The sequence below is a fragment of the Dermacentor albipictus genome, chromosome 4 (genome assembly GCF_038994185.2).
Source record: "Dermacentor albipictus isolate Rhodes 1998 colony chromosome 4, USDA_Dalb.pri_finalv2, whole genome shotgun sequence".
Lineage (NCBI taxonomy): Eukaryota > Metazoa > Arthropoda > Arachnida > Ixodida > Ixodidae > Dermacentor > Dermacentor albipictus.
Window position 1 is genome coordinate 105,446,169 of NC_091824.1, and position 19,893 is coordinate 105,466,061.

Below are 19,893 nucleotides of genomic sequence, written 5' to 3' on the forward strand. Positions count from 1 at the left end.
TGCTTCACTTAAAAGTTCTTTTTGAACGAGCGACGATCCATCACTGACCTGGGAGTTTTCATAAATCCGAATTCTGCGAGTGTCAAGCGAAGGAAGACGCCGGCGTGGTTTTCAAAGCAGACAACTGCGGTCCGCTGTGGTTGCCAGCTTGCCCGCGTCTGCAGTAGCAACCAATGGCGAGACGCCTTTCAGTACGGCAACCAATCGGAGGCCCGCTTTTATCGCAGGGCCCGTGTGACCGCCTCTAGCAGACCCGCGTGTCTTTTGTGTTTGTGCGTTTGTTACAAGATGGCGACAACCGAAGAATTCAGAAACGGAATGGCGAAACTTAGAGCTTTCGTACGATACCAAGATGGCGGCGTTCGGTGGCGGGAAAGACGAGTTAGGGCTCCGCGAACCGCAGTGATTTTACGCGATTTAAAGCTGTTTTCTCGCCCTACGCACTGATAAATTAATTTTTTTCGGGCACTTTTAGTGTGTTTTCAGTCAAACCATTTTGATACAATGTAGATTAGGCATTGCAGATACCGAAACGCGTCGTTGCCAAAAATCGATGTTTTTTGCGATTTTCGCGATCTGATCCCCGCGTCCCCCCTTAAAGGCACAAATAGGGATGAAGTGTTGCGGCATTGCTGTCATTCACATACGTTCCCCACTGATGACTATGGCGATGCATAAGATGGGTCCAAAAATTGCATGTGCATTAAAATTGAGTACAGCCCTAAATCTGTGTTGCTGTATATCCATCGGAATTTAAAAATGGCCACCTTATACACACTTTGTGCCTGGCTGCCATAACTGCCTCCAGGTATGTGTGCTTAGGTTGGCCCATCATCGCGTCTTCCCATTTGTTGCGTTTGCTATATCAGCATGGAAGTGCCGACTGGGAAGACACGCCGAGTTCATCACGATGCTGCAATTAAAAGGAAAGTGATCACATGTGCAGAGATGGACGGGAATTGGTCCGCATCATAGGTATTCTGAGTTCCTGAAGCTTGCATGCGGGACTGGCACAAACAGGAGAGGCATTCTACTCTGGCAGCTGGTGCGTACGGTGTGCCCGCAGCACCCCTATCTTGAAAGCAGTCTGCAATAGAGACAGAGTCTATGCATCTAGGTGCACTGCACTGTGTTCTCGTAGCTTAGTTCGAGTTGAAGCAAGAGGCCGCACAAAGGTCAATTTGCTCGCTCTTGCTACCGCACTTCATTGCTCCAATGTTTTGATAAAGAGTTTCCGCACTCATTGAGTCAGACATGTTCACGTTTGCTTGTGCGCATGTGACACTACGCTTGTTAATTTAGTTGGCAAGCAAATGTTTAAAAGTTTATACGGCCAATAAAACTACTGTCCTTACTTTTTATATAGTTGTCTACTAATCTGCTATCGAAATCTGTGCTTCACCTTTCAGGTGAAGCTCCGGCTTTTTTTTTTATCGCAGCTTTAGTGGATTTGGAGTAAAAACATTGTCCTTCTAAATGAGAAAAGGTTGCATTTCTGTATGGAAGAATGAGGTGCGTGGCACTGTAAAGGACTTTTTCTTTCTTTAGGTCACGGCAAACAATCGCAGCAGTGCTTTCTTTTTTTCTTTTTCGCTTCTTTTGCTTACAGAAAATAGGTACGCATTACAATTGAGGGCATGTTAGAATTGGGTAAATACGGTAACCAACGTGTGGCCAAATACGTCCGAATTAACGAGTTTGATTGCACTAAACAATGCATACGCCGGCAGGGACCAGAGGACGAGTCCAAATTACCCAAATTAACAAGAGTCAAATTAACGAGGTTTTACTGTACATATATTCCAGTAGCAAACATTTCAAACACTCAAGAGCAAATTAATATAGCACTCTCTGGATGTGCGTGTGCATTTTGGCCAATGGTTTAGCTTGGCTGATCTGTAGCCGGCTAGCCAAGGCACCAATCTCATGGGGTCACACCAATCACACAGTTCCATATTGACTAGGCAAAGCACATTTGTAGTTTAGCTTTGTTCACGTGTCACATAGAGTCAAAATCCGCGATAATGAAATCCCACATCAACAAAATTCTCGTGACAACGAAGTAGTATTTTTGTATCCCCGGTGACCCCCATAGGATTCAATGCATTTCGTACCTCTCGACAACAAAATGTTGCTGTACTACAATGAAAACGAGCTCAATGCACAGGATGTATGTTAGTTGTAGTCGAAAGAAAGCTAGACGTTGGAAAGGCTGCAACAGCTGTGTATGTTTAACTCACAGGAGCATCAGCGAGTGACATCGCTGGTGTCATCCCCTCCCTCGCGTTCATCCGCTGGCGGTCACAGTGGGAACCATAGACACCACAACCACCACCACCAGCAGCAGGGCATTCGCGTGCTGGAGATGGGCCGGTATGAGATGGACGTCTGGTACAGCTCCCCTTATCCGGAGGAGTACCAGGCGCTACCCAAATTGTACCTGTGCCAGTTCTGCCTCAAGTACATGGGCAGCCCCACCATCCTGCGACGGCACACTGTGAGTTTCCACACTGTCCCTTTGGGCTTAAGTAGATTGACTATTTAGTAGCAAAGGTTGCATCTGGGCTACGAGGAATACCACAGTGAACACTTCTAGATTGACCTCAATTGCCTTAAAAACTGCTGTGCCACATAAGAAAAAATTTCAGTTGTCAATTTTCAAGATCAAAATGTGTCGTTAAAACACTAGGTGTCATTTGACTGTGGCACGTGAAGTGTTAGGGTTATCTCTGTGCTGATACTGACACTTTGAGCTGCCTTAATTGCTGCTAATATTGTTTTTGTCTCTTAAGCAATTTCCAAGTATGCATTATTGGCTGCTTTGAATATGATGGCTTAGCTTTGCTTTTCCATTGCATCTCTTTTAAGGAGAAAGCCTTTCTAGGCTCATGGTGAAGCTTATGTCAGCAGACCTGACCGCCGGAGTGTCCGCCAAAGCATCATCATGCCATATGAAGACAGATTAAAGAATGAAATATGATTGATAGTGACAGTTAGTGAATGATAACATTAAATAGAGATTGGTAGAGGTTAATAATGACTAGTGATGACTAATAATGACTACTAATGACTCTGAAATGACCAATATGTCTAATGATGGCTTGTAATGACCACAATTTATTAGAGATGACTATGAAATGACCAATATGTCTAACGACAACTTGTAACGACTACAATTGGTTAGAAATGACTAAAAATGCTTAGTAATGACTAATAATGACTGAAATGACTTGTTATGACTACTAATGACTACGAAATGACCAATATGTCTATCGACGGCTTGTAATGACCACAATTGATTACAAATGACTAAAATGCTTAGTAGTGAGCAGTAATGATTCAATGAAAGAAGAGAAAGAGAAAAGGCAAAGAGAAAGAGGCAAATGATATGAGGAGGAAGAGTAGGCTTTTGCCGTTCACCCCTTGTAAGAGATCTGGTAATTTTTTTATTTATTATTTTCTTTCAGGCAAAATGTGTGTGGCGGCACCCACCAGGTGATGAAATCTACCGCAAGGGCAACATCTCTTTTTTTGAGGTGGACGGTGTCAAGAACAAGGTGTGTTTTCGTTTCGTACACCGCTTATAACCTGTTTTTCTGTGCAGCTTATATCTCTAGTCAAATCCAGTGAAAAAAAAAGAGAGAGAGAAAAAAGTAAAAATATGCACGTCTAACTTGAGTATAAGGCCAAACACCAATGTTCAGATCATTATAAAATCAAGGCAGCACCATTGCTGGCTCAGAGCGGCGCACCAGATGTAAAATTGTTTTGTGGGTTTAGTCGTCAGTGCTTCTGCTATTGCTCTCTGTTGAAGTGAAGTACAGCAACATTCATGTGTAGATTCTACTTTTCTTTGCAGCTTCGTTGCAGTGCAGAATGAATAGCTGTGACACTCCACCTGAAGGCAAAATATTTGTGTTGTTGGGAACCCACATACAACAAACTTGATAATACCGCATAAAGTGGTCAAGTGACCAGGTAGTCCACGCCATTGAGTCATGCCACCGTTAACACTAGCTTGTGTGCCATGCAGTGCCAACTGAAACTGCTGCTTTTGTCTCTGGCAATGAGATAGACACTGCTGTAGTAATGTGCCATATAACAGTCTTCTTGCAAGCAACTATAGTATCTCATGATTTGCACTTTAGGTGTAGCACATAAAGAATGATACAGCGTTTCCTCCCATACGATTATGTCGTGCAATACAGGTCTGAAACATGCACAAGATGAGCACACATTGGCTGTCAAACACTGTATAAATGCAGAAATTTGCATTGAAACACTGTTGTGATATCATGTGTTGTAGTTTCAGGGACGGTGAGTGGAGCCAACTTGAAGTTAATTGTAAGCTGGTAATTTTGCTTGGTGGTGCCTGCAGCTTGGCTGCTTTCATAAATATTAAAGGGGCCCTGAAAGACTCTTTTGAACATAGTAAAAAAAATGTTGCCGATCTGTTAACGAGGCTCCTGTAAACATGTGAGTCAAGTATTATTGCATTGCATGCAGTAGGAAATTTGTAATCTCTTGTAGAAAGCAATGAACAGTCGCTTGCTCTCGCATCGGCAATGTCGTCATCGAAAGCAGTCGATCCACCAATGCTATTGGCTGATTTTGTGATCATGAGAACAGTCCCAGTAATACATAATTGCCAATTTTAAGTTAAAGAAGTGAAAAATATGTGTCTGCAATCTCAAAAAAACAGAAAGAAATATTTTCATTTTTACACTGTGCGTAGGTACTTGTGGCATTCAAGTTGGCAGCTGTGTGCTGCGTAGCATAGCCTACTGCACCCACTGCGACACTCAACTTTTAGCCGGAGCTTTGCTCTCTTGCTCTCTCCACTGTGTAGCTTCTAGTGCGCTAGCGAAGACACAAAGAGAAAGCCGGATATCAGTGCGGTAATTACACTTGTAGTAGAAGGATCCAAAATAATTTTTCACAATGAGATTTGTGGGATGGCATGCTCTAACATTGAGGCCATTCTATGATTCATTAGAAAAATGTGTCAGGGTCCCTTCAAGTGCATATTTTTAAGTGGCTAAAGTGAGGTGCATCTTACCTCGCTTGTTTTCCTGATATCCTGCCTGCTTCCTGTCTTCTAGGCTTACTGCCAGAACCTGTGCCTGCTTGCCAAGCTCTTTCTCGACCACAAGACCCTCTACTTTGATGTTGAGCCTTTCCTTTTTTATGTGATGACGGATGCCGATGCTGAAGGATGTCACATCGTTGGATACTTCTCCAAGGCAAGCATTGCATTATTGCATTGGTATCTCTCGTCATGTGCATTTTTATATGGTACAGTTCTTGTCTTTGCTTCAGCACTGTTATAGCTAAGTTGTCACCATCTTCCTCTCCCTTCTTTAACTGTTATAACTGGAAATGCTTTGTGCTAACCTTGTGTTTGTACTGACTTATCAGCTGGCTTGTACTTCAAAGTACCTGGTGTGGATGGCCACTTGAAAGTCCAGGGTTCTTTGTCTTACGAAAAATCGGCTAAAAATTGTGTTATGCATATCTTATCAACTTGTTCGTAGGTTGTTCGAAGTTATTTAAGATTACACCATTCAAAATTTCAGGCCATTAAAATTATTCATTTACTGGGAAACCCAGACTGCATGCCATGCTGTTTGTTATCAAGTCTTGCTGACAGAAGAATTACAGCTTGTAGTAATGCTGCTTGACATCAGCACACAATGCAGTTTTACATTTAATGAACCTGAATTTTTGTGCACATTGAGTGTGCATACAGTCTCAACAATGTGAAGAGTTAAAGCTTCAAAGATGTAGCCTGAGCAGATGCGAGTTTCAGTACCACGGTACAGTACAGAAGAGCCTGTGGTCAATCATGACGTATAGTTGCTTAGTAACAACTGTAGCAACGTTCTTACTGAATCGCATGCTGTCATTTTCTCGACAGACGAAGCAGAATTGAATATAGAACACTAACACAAGGGAGTACTAATAGGGAAAAAAAAAAGATGAAAAAGCACTTTCATTGCTGCATTCATTGTGCATTAAGCCTTGATACAGTGTAACAAACATGGATATAACGAATAATCCATTTAACAAAGTAAATTTGGAATTTAGTAGGACATGCTTTACTTCAGTGGAGTATTGACCTACTATAATTAAGCCAAAACTGCATAATCCGACATGGTGTCAGTTATAACAAAGCAAATTTTTGTTTGCACGTGGCTCAGAATATGTTCTGGTAGCAAAAGTGGTTAATACAGTCGAACCTCTATATGTCGAACAGCGCAGTGAATGCGAAATAGTTTGATATAGCCAGAATTCTACATACAGTAGACTCCCGTTAAGACGAACTCGCTTAAGATAAACCCTGGATTAAGATGAACAGTGGAATTCGTTTGTTTGGTTTCTCTTAGAGTCAATGCAAAAAAAATCGCTTAATATGAACACTGCACATGCGCTAATCGGTTAAGATGAACTTTTACGGCCGGCCGCGCCTTACCCGCGCAGCTTTACTCGACCATCCGAGCAGCACTTTAGGGGAAAGAAAGAAAAGGAAAGACAAAAATGAAAGCTTTTCTGCCCCGTCGACCATCTGTGTGACATGGAGAGACGAGGAGACCTAACCACCTCGGTGTTTCTGCAAAGGTTCCGCTGCTCCTCCGCTCCTTCTCTCCCACCCTTCCTCACTCACTCCTCTGTCTCCTCCCAGCCCGGCTACAAGAATTAGCCGTGCCCTCAAGTTCATTCTCTCCTTTGCCTCCCCATCGCCGGACCCTCCCCCTCTGCCCTGCACAGCTCTGACGTGATGAGCCCTTCATACGAGGCATTTTCAGTGCTGTGCTACTTCCCCCCCATCGCAGCACCTCCCACAATGATCTCTCCTCTTTGTCGCCGCAGCAGGTTTGTATCGCACTGGCTTTCTCCAAACTTGCAGACTGCAGGGAGGAAACAGGACTCAGAGAGAGAGAGGGGGAGAGAGAGAGAGAGAAAGAGCAAGTGCGGCCCGACCAGTAAAGCCAGCGAAACTAAAAAAAAAAGAAGGCGAAGAGAAAAAAGTGAAAAGAAAAAGCAGCCAATGCTGTTTCCCAATGGTGATCACTGGAAGCTTTAATTGAACAGGTGCTCGACCTGCCATCAGAAACTGCTGCTGACGATGACAAGTGCACAAGTGACCTGCAATGCAGCTGACGCTTGCCTGGATACTTTAGTGCAGTTTTTCGAACAATGCGAGGGCACTGAGGAATATCTTAGAAAGTTAAGTGAGATTTCTGCATTTGTAGCAGCCAGGCGATTTTCTTGACAGGCACAAAAAAATTAACAGACTGGGTAACCGTCAACAGTGCTTGATGCCTTACTAGGGCAATGTGTAGTATACCACTAGTAGTGCAATAAATGCTTATATTGCAGTTATTTTTTCCCTGAAAGGCCATTTCATTCATTTGTTCTCATATACGAGGTATTTGGACGCACACTGCATGCTCAAACATCATCTTTAGAAGCACTCCTGATTAGACGAACTTCTGATAAGACGAACACTTTTCATGATCCCTTGGAGTTCGTCTTAAAGAGAGTCTACTTATAAAATCACGTAAGAAATGCATCAGAAATTCGTGCAAATCAATCAATGAACCAATTGTGGCGCAGTTAATGCACTAGAACCTCGTGCAAATCAATCAGTGAACCAATTGTGATGCAGTAAATACACTAGAAGCTCGTTCATACATTCTGGAAAAAAACATACTAACCGGGAAAACATACGATCTGAAATAAAAAATAATTTTGACAGACTAAACTATTGTTGACATCAGTGTAATGCAAAACATTGCGTGGATTGTCGAAGCACGAGACGCTGCCATGCGTTCAGCTGGTGGTGCTTTGGCAGCCCAAGACACATTTTGTTGTTTTCCTATTATGTGACGTTTTAAGGGGGCAATACGAAACCGAAACGGAATCGAACTGGTGGGTGATGCTGGATGCCACCAAAGCGAAACATGATGCCCACTTCGCGCCGCCTACAGCAGAGAACAGCAGCACCTTTGGATTATCACCTAGCGTGCAGCATGCTACCAATGGCACTAGGCACCATGCCCTATAATACAGACAGGTGAAGATGCCTATCGCAATAGGTTTGGCAGCGATAACTGTGAATGCGGCGTGCAACTACCTGAATGGAGATTTGCTGGTATGGGAATAAGAAACTGCACACCGTTGTTTTCACCTGAGACAAGCGGCTATATACTGTTCTGAATCGCGTGCGCCTTGCCCATTTTCTTGTTTACTGAGATCTAGCGGCTGCAAAACGTATACAATCGCAGTCTGCAGCAGGGAACAGCAGCGCATTTCTGTTATCACCTATTAAAAGCATGCGTTACCCTTCCCATGGCACCATCTGCTGTGAAACAGCTAGGCGAAGATGCTTATCACAATAAGATTGGTGGTGATAGCTGTGAATGCCGCGTACGACGATCCCAGAGAAAATTTGCTTGTACAGACATTAGAACCTGAGTGCGCACTGGCATTTTTACGTGAGATGGGCAGGTGAGTACTGCGGTGAAGCTGCCGCGGCAGTCACCTATGTACTGTTCTCAATCACACACTCCTCATACATTTTCTTGTTTACATGGGAGGGAGCTAGCGGCTGGAAAACGCCTTGTACAATTATAGTTTGGCAACGTACTGAACGTTAGTGCCAAAAAATCGTGTTTTCCGAGAACATGTGAACCGGTAAAAAATGAGCGTAACTCTATTGGGTCATTTTCTGTGTTCTCGATTGTGAATGTTGGCGCCGAGAAAACATACGTAAAGGAACGTATCAACGAGGCTCTACTTGAAGCTTCACCCAAAGTATTTATTTCTTTGTCTGTTCCTTATTGGCAGCTGCGTGCTTAACCATGGTGTCCTCAACATAATCTAAACGATCAACAAGCGATAGGCCAGGGCCTTCAATTGTGCTGCAGTAGCAGCATAGAAGGGCCAGAGTATCTACATCCTGAAGTTGGGAGCGGGGCAACGTCAGTGTTTGCGGGATCAATTTCGGCAGCATCTTCGTTTGGCCGCTACTTCCACTGCGATCTCCATGTCCGTCAGTCGACGCATTTTGAAACACTGTCAAAAACAAAGTATGAAGTGGTGCTTGCCAAGGCATCTATGAGTGCGCGTCGGGGATGCAAGCCACCATTCCTTTCGAGGCACAGCATGTGCAGAGCGCCGCTCTGAGGAGGAGTCAGTGCGGCAAATGCAATGCGTCATTGATGTTGTTTAACTACCCAAGCTACCACGTGTGTGCACCACTACATTCAAGTGGCACCCTCGGCACGATCTATGTCTGCAGCTATAGTGCACAGCACCGAAGAACACCTATCGTGCCACTGCAATCTTCAAGGGTGTTGCAGGAAAGCTCGCCGCCTGTCAACAGAGTGCACATGGTCAGGGTGGTGGAGTTCGATATATACATTTTCTGTTCAGCTTCTTCGAAATAAAAAGTAAAAAATGCGTGCGATTTTCCAGGTGATAGAGAAAGTGTTCGATATACACAATAATACAATATATCCATGTTTGATATATTTATGTTTGACTGTACAGTCGTAATGGTTTTTCAGGTGCCATATTATTTGTACCTATGCGATTATTCCGATTTCCCCGTGGTGCTGGCGCCCACCCCTGAAACCAATCGTATAACAACAACAGATATATTTTGCTGCCTCGTGTCCTGCTGCCTTATTTTTGCAATAACTGCACGCACAATGCTTCAAGCATGGCAGTCATGAACAAAGTTGCTGCCACATAAACTTGGCACCAAACCTCAACTTCGGTTGCCAAGTCCCAACAAAACGGCACTGGTTAGGCCTGGTGGCCTAGGCATTACAGCTGTAATAAAAGTTTGCCGTCAGCCAGCAAAGTGGCTAGCAACAAGTCATCATGGGAAGCTTGCCATTAATAAGTTCTTAGCTTGTCAGTGATTTGAAGTGTTATCTATGGGCTAGACTGATGGCCTTAGTAGCAAGTTCACAAATGCTCGCGGACCTCTCTCATGTCCGAAAAATCGGCTGTCAAGCAACTTTACACGTTCTAAATGCGGATGTTGTGCCTTCTAGCCAGTGCCTTGATTTGGTCGCAGCCAGCAAGCCAACATTCCAATTGCGTGCAATCACACCAAAGCACAGTTGAGTATGAGTGATCGTGCAAGGTGTGTGTACGTAATTTTTGTTCACGTGCTCACACGCAAGCTGCCGATGGGCCATAAAAATTAACAGGAGCCCATCAAAAGCATCACCAATTGCATGTGCTTTGCATAAACGTGATATGGACTCTGTCTTCCCTTTTTTATTTTTACCAATGTCAACGTGTATGCTTATGATGAATATCAGGTACTATCACAAAAGTTTTGCTGTCAGATGCAAGTTCGTTATGAAGAGGTTGGACTGCATTTTTCTTCATTTGTTTTTCTTAGCATATACTGTTAAACCTTGATATAATGAAGTCAGTAAAATCGGCACTTTACTTCATCGTAATCAAATTTGACAGCTTATACAAACAAATACAGTCGCCGGTGGATTTCCTTACACAGAGAAGGCCATAAAATTTTCCAAATCATCAGGAAACGATAAAAAACAAATTTCACCGACAAAAAAAAAATGTCATTCTGCTAAGTTTTGCGATGCAGCAGCCAAAGATATGGTTTCATGCTGTGTGGACAATATCTTCACATTGGTGGTAAAAAGTGAAGCCTGCGAAACTTTTGTGTTCACTCCACCACCAAGGCTGGTAGTGTTGCTTGTAGTGGGACGACACTATCATGAAGAGCACAGGCAGAGGGGTGCAAATGCTTCGTCTCCTTCTCACTTTACCGCATCTCCTAAACTCAAGATTACACAACCTCCAGCACTAAACACGCAAGAGAACAGCACACATAAAGCGAGCATGAAGCGAGGGCCATCTTGGCTTGCATAACCTTTGTAACCCACAGATTACCGTATTCACTCAAATCTAATGCACACTTCTTTTTCGATTAAACGGGTCCAAAAATTGTGTGAGCGTTAGAATCGAGTATGACCCTAAATCTGCGTTACCATATCGCCATCGACATTTCGAAATGGCTGCCTCTTACGTGCTTCGAGCCTAGCTGCCATGGCTTCCTCCATGTGCTGTACTAGATATGCTTGGGCAATGCTTCCTTTGGCTTAGGTTTCACCGCCCATCTTCCTGTTTTCTGCGTTTGCTCTATCAGCGTTCAAATGCCGACTGCAAAGACAGGCCGAGTTCATCACAGTGCCGCAGTTAAAAGGAAAGCGATCACGTGTGCGGAGATGAACGGAAATCGGGTCGCATCACATTCGTTTGGAGTTTTCTAAACCTACGTGCGGACTGGCGCCAACAGGAGAGGGGTTCTACACCGGTGGCTGCTACGTACGGTGCCGCCGCACGGCTTTTATCTTGAAAGTGATCTGTGGCAGAGATGGAGGGTCTACGCATCTAGGCACACTGCCCGGTGTTCTCGTCGAAATGAGAGGCCACACAAAGGTCAATTCCCTCGCTCCTGCTACCACACTTCCTCACTCCAGCATTTAGAGAGTTTCCACGATCATTGAGTGAGACGTGTTCATGCTTGTGTGCGCGTGACACCATGCTTGTTAATTTAGTTAGTGAGCGAATGCTTATCTGTTTTTACAAATGAGAGATAGCTCTATTTCTGTATGAAAGAATGAGGTGTGCAGTACTGTAAAGGACTTTTCTTTCTTTAAGTCCTGGCAAACGGGTGTGCGTTACATTCAGGCATTTATTTTTTCCCCTTTTTTTGGTCACGATAAATGGGTGCGCTTTACAATCGACAGCGTGTTAGAATCGAGTAAATACCGTACCTCTCAGGTAGGGCACACGGGCCATGCATGCGCTCAGCCACGCTGACAGCCATGCGCAGCCAGGGCCAGGCTAAGAGAGGAGACGCTTGCTCACCTGCCCCCTTCCTCACTCCCTCCTCCTCCTAGCTTGCACAGTAAGACAGCGAAAATCAAGCCGCTATCTTTTTCGACTCACACTTGCACGCTGTCCCTCGCGTCAAGAGCATGTGGAGCAAGGTGCGCAATAGGATTTTATCACCCTTGGACTTTATATGAAACACAACAGTGAAACTGTCTTGCTGCTGTGCTGCTCCACTTTGGTGGCCACTCTGTGTCATGCAGAGGGATTGGAGAAGTACATTCGCAAATAGCCACTCGTAATTCAACCATTTGACCATCTACACCTGCAGAAGTTTCCATTTGTTGCCTCTGTATTGCTTCACGGCAGCAGTGAAATTTCGTTAGATTGAAATCGTGTTCAGGGTGTCTACGAACTAGGAAAACCAGGAATTCTCAGGGATTTTTTGTAGTCTGGAAAAACTCGGGGGGAAACTCGGGGAATTTGGGCTTCTATCAGGGAAAATTAGCTGTAAATTTGTTGAAAGGGAACAAAAGTTGCGGTAATGCTGGCTCGAGTAACAGACAGCAATTGTAACGAATCCTCTTTGACGGCCTTTCGTCGGCTGCAGGAGTTGCCAGTGTACAGTCAACGACTGACTTTCCGGATGCCCGATGATTCGGACGGTTTCGCGGCACCACCACATACCTCATAGAATCACTGTATCAGAACATCTCAAATTTCGCATGCAAGAACCCTTTGCCGTCTGATTTTCTGGACTTTTTGAGGTTCAAAACGGCGTTAATCAAAGCCACCACCGGTGCCGTTTTTATTACCTCGCCACCTTGAACCGGCGCTCTCGCATGAGGATCAGCTGGAAGCCATAGCCACCACTGCGGCTACACTAGGCCTAACTGCTTAGACATTCGCTATTAAGCTTCTTGCCATTGGGCAACGTGTTTTTCAACAAAAGAATTTGCCGCTGTCATCAATGGCATTGACTCCGCCTTTGTGGTCCTTGCGATTGGCTTCAAAGCTTGGAAAAGCACTGTGCATTGCATAACGCCGGTTCCCGAAGGTCACCTTCGCCTCTGTACAGAAATGTAACTTGGTGAGGGTATACGCAAAAGTATTGCAGTGAAGCATAACAAGTATGGGAAGGGGCAATTGCCACGACACACAGTATGTATGCTCTAATTATACACACTTGCACCCGGTATCTCCTGTCACAGTACGAGCACCAATATGTCTAATAAGTGTACCGACAGGCTTTCGGAGCTTTTTTGAATGTGCCTGTCGTGGTTTTAGCCCTTAAGGGCAGTAAAAGGCATGCATTTATTTTTTCCAACTGGGCAATTTTTCGAACGTTTTCGTTCCCCCTAGGGACCAAGAAGATGGTTCAAATGGTCTGCGGGGCGAATGCGTGGCGGAAAGAGGACAAGAACAGAAAGGACCTACGCATTGAGGAATGAACGGGAAAGGAAGCGTTTGAAGGAGCTTGAGCTCAAAAGACAGTTTTGGCTGACGCTGAAATGCAGGTGTCCCTCATACAAACCAAAATAAACTCTTTAAAACAGGGAAGCACAACACTGAGGCCTCGTACGTGGGCTGAGAGTATGTCAGGACAGTTGAGGTTGACTTACGAGCTGTTGCGAGAGAATCTCAATTATGACAAAGTTTGGGCCTCGTACCACTGAGCTTGCTATCAGTTGGTAGAAAAAAACTCATATTCGAAAATACTTGCTTCTGTATGCATCTGCTTTTATTCGTATTTGAGAATGTCCGACTTGATTTGCAATTTTTTTCCAAGAAATTTTACTTGCTGCACATTTTACTAACCCCACCCTCATATTCTTTTTTTGAATAAAATAAGCACTACTCCTTAGTATTAAAACTGAATTGAGTCGGTTTTCATTTTTTTATTTTTCACATGCTTACTAGAGAGTGACAGCATCAGGCGACATGGTTTCCCATCTTGACATTAAACATAGTTCTGCGTCGCTCAGGGAAACTTGCAAAGGCACTCAGGGGAAAGCTGGCAAACTCAGGGAATTTGGAAATGTCAACTTGGTAGGCACCCTGGTGTTATATACACTTCATTACATTTAGTCTCAAATTACGTAGAGTCTCTATAGACAAGAATTTATAAAAGATTAAATACTTTGTTATATCAATACTTTGTTTGTTATATCAAGAATTTTGTTATACAGTAAAACCTCATTAAACCGTACCCACTTAAACAGTAGTTTCGTTTTAAAAGTAGTGAAGTCAAATCCCCAACTCAGCGGCCATTGAACATAATGTGTTTTGTATCCGCATAAACCGTACCAGCTTATTGCGTATGCATTGGTTAAAACGTAGCATTTCAACCTTTCATCGTGCAAACACGGCGGTGCATTGTCTCCATCGGGCGGCCCGGCAGAACAACAAGCCTCAGAGATCGGAACAACGGCCTCCAAGCGCCTTGTGCGTTTGCGCGTGAAGCCACATCAACATCATTTCGACGCCGTGCCAGAGAGCGTCATGGTGTCGTGCAAGTGAGGACTCGCGTCGTTCCGAAGCTCGGATAAAAAAGACACCGGGTGCTCAGCATAGAAGAAAAATTAGACATCGTCCGTGCTATCGAACGTGACGCGAAGAAGTCGGCGCTGGCACGCAACAGGGGTCTGCTGTTGACTACAGTGTGTGGCATTTGGAATGCGATAAAAGTTGCTCGGCAGCGCTGCTGGGACCGCGAAGACATGTCGGCTACGAGGTTCCACTTTTCGCCATTGTTGTCTATGTTGTTGTCGAAATGTTGACTAGCGACAGTGATGAGGACGACACGGAAAGTGACAGCACGGGCGATTCAGGCCCGACAGTGGCATAAGCTGCGCGTTACGTCAGCCTCATGAATGCAATCGTCGCGACGAGAACAGGGGCGCGATAACGTAACTCTATTCTAAATTAAATGTATTTCAAACTCTGTCACCGGGCAATGAAACAGGCGCCCCCAGGACTTCTGCAGCACTACTGCGCACGTGCACGGAGAATACGTAACGCCAACGAGGGATCTGCCATGCGAATGTTTGCCGAGAAGAGGGGGCAGGCTGAAAAGCTGGCACACAGCTTCAGTAAGTTTGAGGTTGCTGTTGTCATCGTCGTGCTAGGCCGCCACGGCATCTAACGAAAATAGCACTTTTGTCGTGCGAAGTGAATAAGTACTACATGTTTTTTTTCCCATTTCATCACACTCTCTCTGAGTTTCGTTTTCGGCAGGTAAGTGGGCGATCTCATGCTATTTGATTAAACAGTACTACTGTTTAGTACGTACTTTTTCCGAGCTCCGGCCAACTACGGTTTAACGAGGTTTCACTGTATTAAGGTTTTTTATATCAATGTTCAACTGTATGTGTTTCTCACTCTTTTGTATCTTTTGTTTGCTGTCTCTTTCCTGGATCAGGAGAAGAACTCATTCCTCAACTACAATGTGTCCTGCATCCTGACATTGCCACCATATCAACGACAAGGTTATGGAAGGATGCTCATTGACTTCAGTGAGTCCTGCTCAAGTAGCTCACAGCATTGTTGTCAGTGTAGCATGCTTGCTTCCTTTCTTAAATCAATTCTTGTATCGAAGTCGTGAATATGTATTTGAAATTTTCAGTATTCACACATCCTTAAAAAAAATTTTAGGTGCATAAGGCTGAGATCCCTGCAGTGCAATTAGTTTGTATATATATATTTGTATACTATATTTGTAGACTGCCACTGCCTGCCAGGAGCACTCCAGCTTGCAAAAGTGATAGTGCACTGTTTGTTAGTAATCCGTTTCCGGCACGAATGAATATTAGTTTCTAATGTTCAATCAAATATTAACCTCTGCACTATTCAATTTGTTCGAATTTCACTGTTTAGCATTTTCAAAGTAATCAGAATGGGCAAATATATATTCAAGCACATGTATTGTCAGCAGTTTCTGTGAGCGAGTTGCACTGCTGTTTGATATGACTCATAGGCAAAACAAGATAATGTCGAAGAATTAGTCGATATTTGCCAAAATATTTTTCTGACCTGCTCAATTATTTGAGCATCCCCGCAGCACTACCACCTTATCCATTAATCCTATGTATAAATGTTATCAGAGTTCCAGATGCCATACAGCGTCTCGCTTGATTGTTCACATGGAATCGACATGCACAACGTCGTAGAAATGGTGGCTGTGAAGAAAGTCTGTGCTGTTCGGGCTGTCCCTCATATATTGCTTTTTTGGCAAACTAGTTTCTTGGCTTTCCAAGAGCCATATAGCCACTCTGAAATAGATGTGTGTGTGTGAACTGAATGCCAAACTGTGACTTTGGTCGCTGACACCTGGCAAAGCTGTGCTGGTTAGGCCTAACAGCAAAGGCAGTGTGGCTGTGACAAAAGTTTGCCATTGTCTGCCATAGTATTGGGTGAAAAACTGTTTTCTGAGGCACTTACCCTTCCTTGTTTGAGTCATTAGTGATCAGCCCAGAAACCTTGTGCGTGGGCTAAACTGTAAACCGGCATTCGGGTCCTTGGCCAACCAGCCGACAGTTTCAGTGAAGGTGAAGCACACATGTAGGCAGAAAGCACCTAGGTAAATTTGCACAACACTGCCTAAACTGCCGGCATTGTGCAGTCAAGATTACGTGTGACATCTGCACTTCACGATGTCGTGTCAGTGTGCATCGCACCTTAGGCCACGCGATGGGTGCGCTTGAAGCACCCTTGTGAACTTGAGCATCAGAAGATTTCTGGTAGACTTAACACGACAAAGCCATAATCTGTAAACAAATTTTCTGTACTGTTGGGGGTCTAAAATATGCAAAAATGGTGAGCTTGTGTTTTTTCACGCCAGTGTCTGAATATCAGTACAGTGAAACCTCGTTAAACCGTAGTCGACCGGAGCTCGGAAAAAGTACGTACTAAACGGTAGTACTGTTTAAGCGAAATAGCATGAGATCGCCCACTTACCTGTCGAAAACGGAACTCAGAGAGAGTGCGAGGAAAGGGAAAAAACATGCAGTATTTATTCACTTCGCGGGACGTAAATGTTATTTTCGTTTGATATCGCGGCGGCCTAGCACGACGACAGCGGCCTCAAACTTACTGAAGCTGCGTGCCAGCTTCTCAGCCAGCCCCTCTCCTCTCGGCAAACACTCGCACGGCAGATTCCTCGTTGGCGTTACGTATTCTCCGTGCACGCGCGCAGTAGTGCTGCATAAGTCCCGGGGCGCCTTTTTCATTGCCGGGTGCCGGAGTTCGGAGAACTTTCCGTTTGGAATAGTTACGTTATCGCGCCCCTGTTCTCCTTGCGATGATCGCATTCATGAGGCTGACGTAACACGCAGCTTTTGCCACTGTCGGGCCTGAACAGCCCGTGCTGTCGCTTTCCGTGTCGTCCTCATCACAGTCGCTAGTTGACACTTCGGCAACAACAGCGGCAACGATGGTGAAAAGTGGAACCTCGTAGCCGAAATCTCTTCGCGGTCGCAGGTGCGCTGCCGAGCAACTTCGCATTCCAAATGCCACATACTGTAGTCAACAGCAGATCCGTATCGCGGGCCAGTGCCGACTTCTTCGTGTCACGTTCGGTAACACGGACGATGTCTACTTTTTCTTCTATGCTGAGCACCCGGCGTCTTTTTTATCCTAGCTTCGGCATGACGCGAGTCCTCGCTTACACGACGCCAGAACGCTCTCCGGCACGGCGTCCATGCGGCGTCGAAATGATGTTGATGTTGATGCGGCTTCACGTGCAAACGCACAGGGCGCTTGGAGGCCGTTGTACTGATCTCTGAGGCTTGTTCTGCCGGGTCGCACGATGGAGACGACGCACCGCTGTGTTTGCGCGACGAAAAGTGGAAACGCTACGTTTTAACCGATGCGTGCGCAATAAGCTGGTACAGTTTATGCGGATACATAATACATTATGTTCAATGGCCGCCGAGTTGGGGAATTGACTTTACTACTTTTAAACCGAAACTACTGTTTAAGCGGGTACGGTTTAACGAGGTTTTACTGTACTTTCAAAATGAACTGTCTCCTGCGAGTGAATCCCCCCCCCCCCCCTTGTTCTTTATATTTGTTTGTGATTGTTGTGGCTGTTGTGCCAAGGATTTAAACTAGTTGCTTCAAAATTATTCAACGCTGTAACTATGTCACATAAGCCCAAGCACAATGTTGCTTGTAAAAGCATCTGTACGCTCTCTATATGCCCAGGCTACCTGCTGAGCAAAGTGGAAGGCAAGGTTGGCTCCCCAGAAAAGCCTCTGTCGGACCTGGGGTTGATCTCATACCGGAGTTACTGGAAGAGTGTTGTCCTCGACTACCTCCGACGCTTTCAGGGCAAAGAGATTTCCATCAAGGGTCAGTACAACCTGCCTTATTTCCATTTGCTTGCATACCACCTTTCAATGACCTATGAGATGTTATACTAGGTGTTTTGGCAAAGAATAAGCTCCTAAATATACACGCCACCTCCTGAATGTGCATATTGCAGTACAGTAGACTCTTGTTGATGTGTAGCTAGCCTTTGTTAACTAAGTCTATTTTACTTTCCAGCACAAGGCAAACGTCATGGAGTGTTTTATTATTTTGACCAAACGTGGCCTTATTTTACTTCTTTCTTTCTTTCCTTTCTTTTTTTGATGGCTTATTTTCAAACTTCACTCCATCGAAAACCCTCCCAAAGCTCTTTCAACCAATTTACTTTATGGCTTAAGCATGAAAACCTCATTTGACCTCTTCACTACACAGTATATATGTACTTTTCATTGTAACAAATGGTACAGTTAGGAACGAGGACATTTTTAAAATTTTACCTTGTTTCAAAAGCAACTATTTTGGAAAGCAAAGTTCTCCACCGAGGAAATTTCTCATGCATTCTTACATGACAGCCCCTCTCTGGACACGAAGAGAGGCTGTCAGCGTCCATGCTGCACCACTGTCTGACCAAGTCAATGTTGTGTTCGCTTTCCAAATCATCACTTTCGGTAGAAGAAGCGATCACAAGATTATCATCCTCATTGCTCAATGAACAAAACTCTAGTGCATAGCTTTCACTCTCACTTTCACTGTCAGATTCAAGCAGCACCTTTCTTTTGCACGCACGACTCACATGCGAGCTATCAGTGACAGACTCCATCAATCCAAATCTGCGAAAAGGCATGAAAAGCACACAATTACAAAAGCACTGTCCTAGAGCACTGACAAAGTGCTACCATCTACAGTAAAACCTTGTTATAACAAAGTTGAAGGTGGGGTCGTAATTACTTCGTTGTAAACATTAATTCGTTATAGCCACTATCCATTTCTATCCACAATTAGCAAGCAAGAGAGGATGTACTCACCTGAACCAAATCTCACAGCAGTCGGTCACGCGAAAAAGAAAACGGCGATCGCACGGGGAAAAAAAAAACGCAAGTGAAAAAAAGACAGCAAAGGAATTGCTGCTTTATTCACGCCAAACAGCTCATCACTGACCGATCAACAGCACACCAGCTGGCAGATCACTTCGCAGAAATAAAGTCCTTGATAGGTTTTTTTCCCCATCTTCTTCAGGCGAATGATGGCTTTTTCAGCTGCAGCCGCTATTTCGAGTCCATCCGCACCGTCATCGGCACAGCATTTCTGCCACATGCAGTGCTTGTGCGGGCATTGGTACATCAAGTTCGCCAATAGTAGGCTCCGGGCTGTCATCGATACATTCGTCACTGTCGTCATTAGGCACCCCCATCACCGTGCGCACAATTTCCACCTCCGTTAGCTCTTCCGTCATCACCACGTTAGAATCGGCACTGACGTACGTGCAGAAGGTGTCGCAGTCGGGCACAATGCCGGCGTCAAGGAGAGCGTCCCACGACGCTAGGGCTTGGGTCTCCCACGCCACCCTCATTGGCGGCAGCATTGAGATCTTCACTGTAACTGCCACTGCTGACACCAAATGAGGCATGCTGGAAGCAATTGCCGATTGTGCTTGCCGGTACAGCCATCCAAGCAGCCTGTAGCATCTTGATCGCC

At 44.8% G+C, this 19,893-nt stretch overlaps 1 protein-coding gene across 7 annotated transcripts in view; it reads left to right on the forward strand.

Moving 5' to 3' along the window:
• LOC139059218 (histone acetyltransferase KAT7-like) overlaps positions 1-19,893 on the forward strand; it is a 98,994-nt gene that overhangs the window by 64,689 nt on the left and 14,412 nt on the right. For all 7 annotated transcript variants that reach the window (XM_070537336.1, XM_070537335.1, XM_070537338.1 and 4 more), the window contains 5 exons: positions 2,243-2,497; positions 3,468-3,557; positions 5,103-5,243; positions 15,311-15,404; positions 18,094-18,240. In XM_070537336.1, the coding sequence (XP_070393437.1) occupies positions 2,243-2,497; positions 3,468-3,557; positions 5,103-5,243; positions 15,311-15,404; positions 18,094-18,240 (727 nt within the window). The remainder of the gene's footprint in view (positions 1-2,242; positions 2,498-3,467; positions 3,558-5,102; positions 5,244-15,310; positions 15,405-18,093; positions 18,241-19,893) is intronic.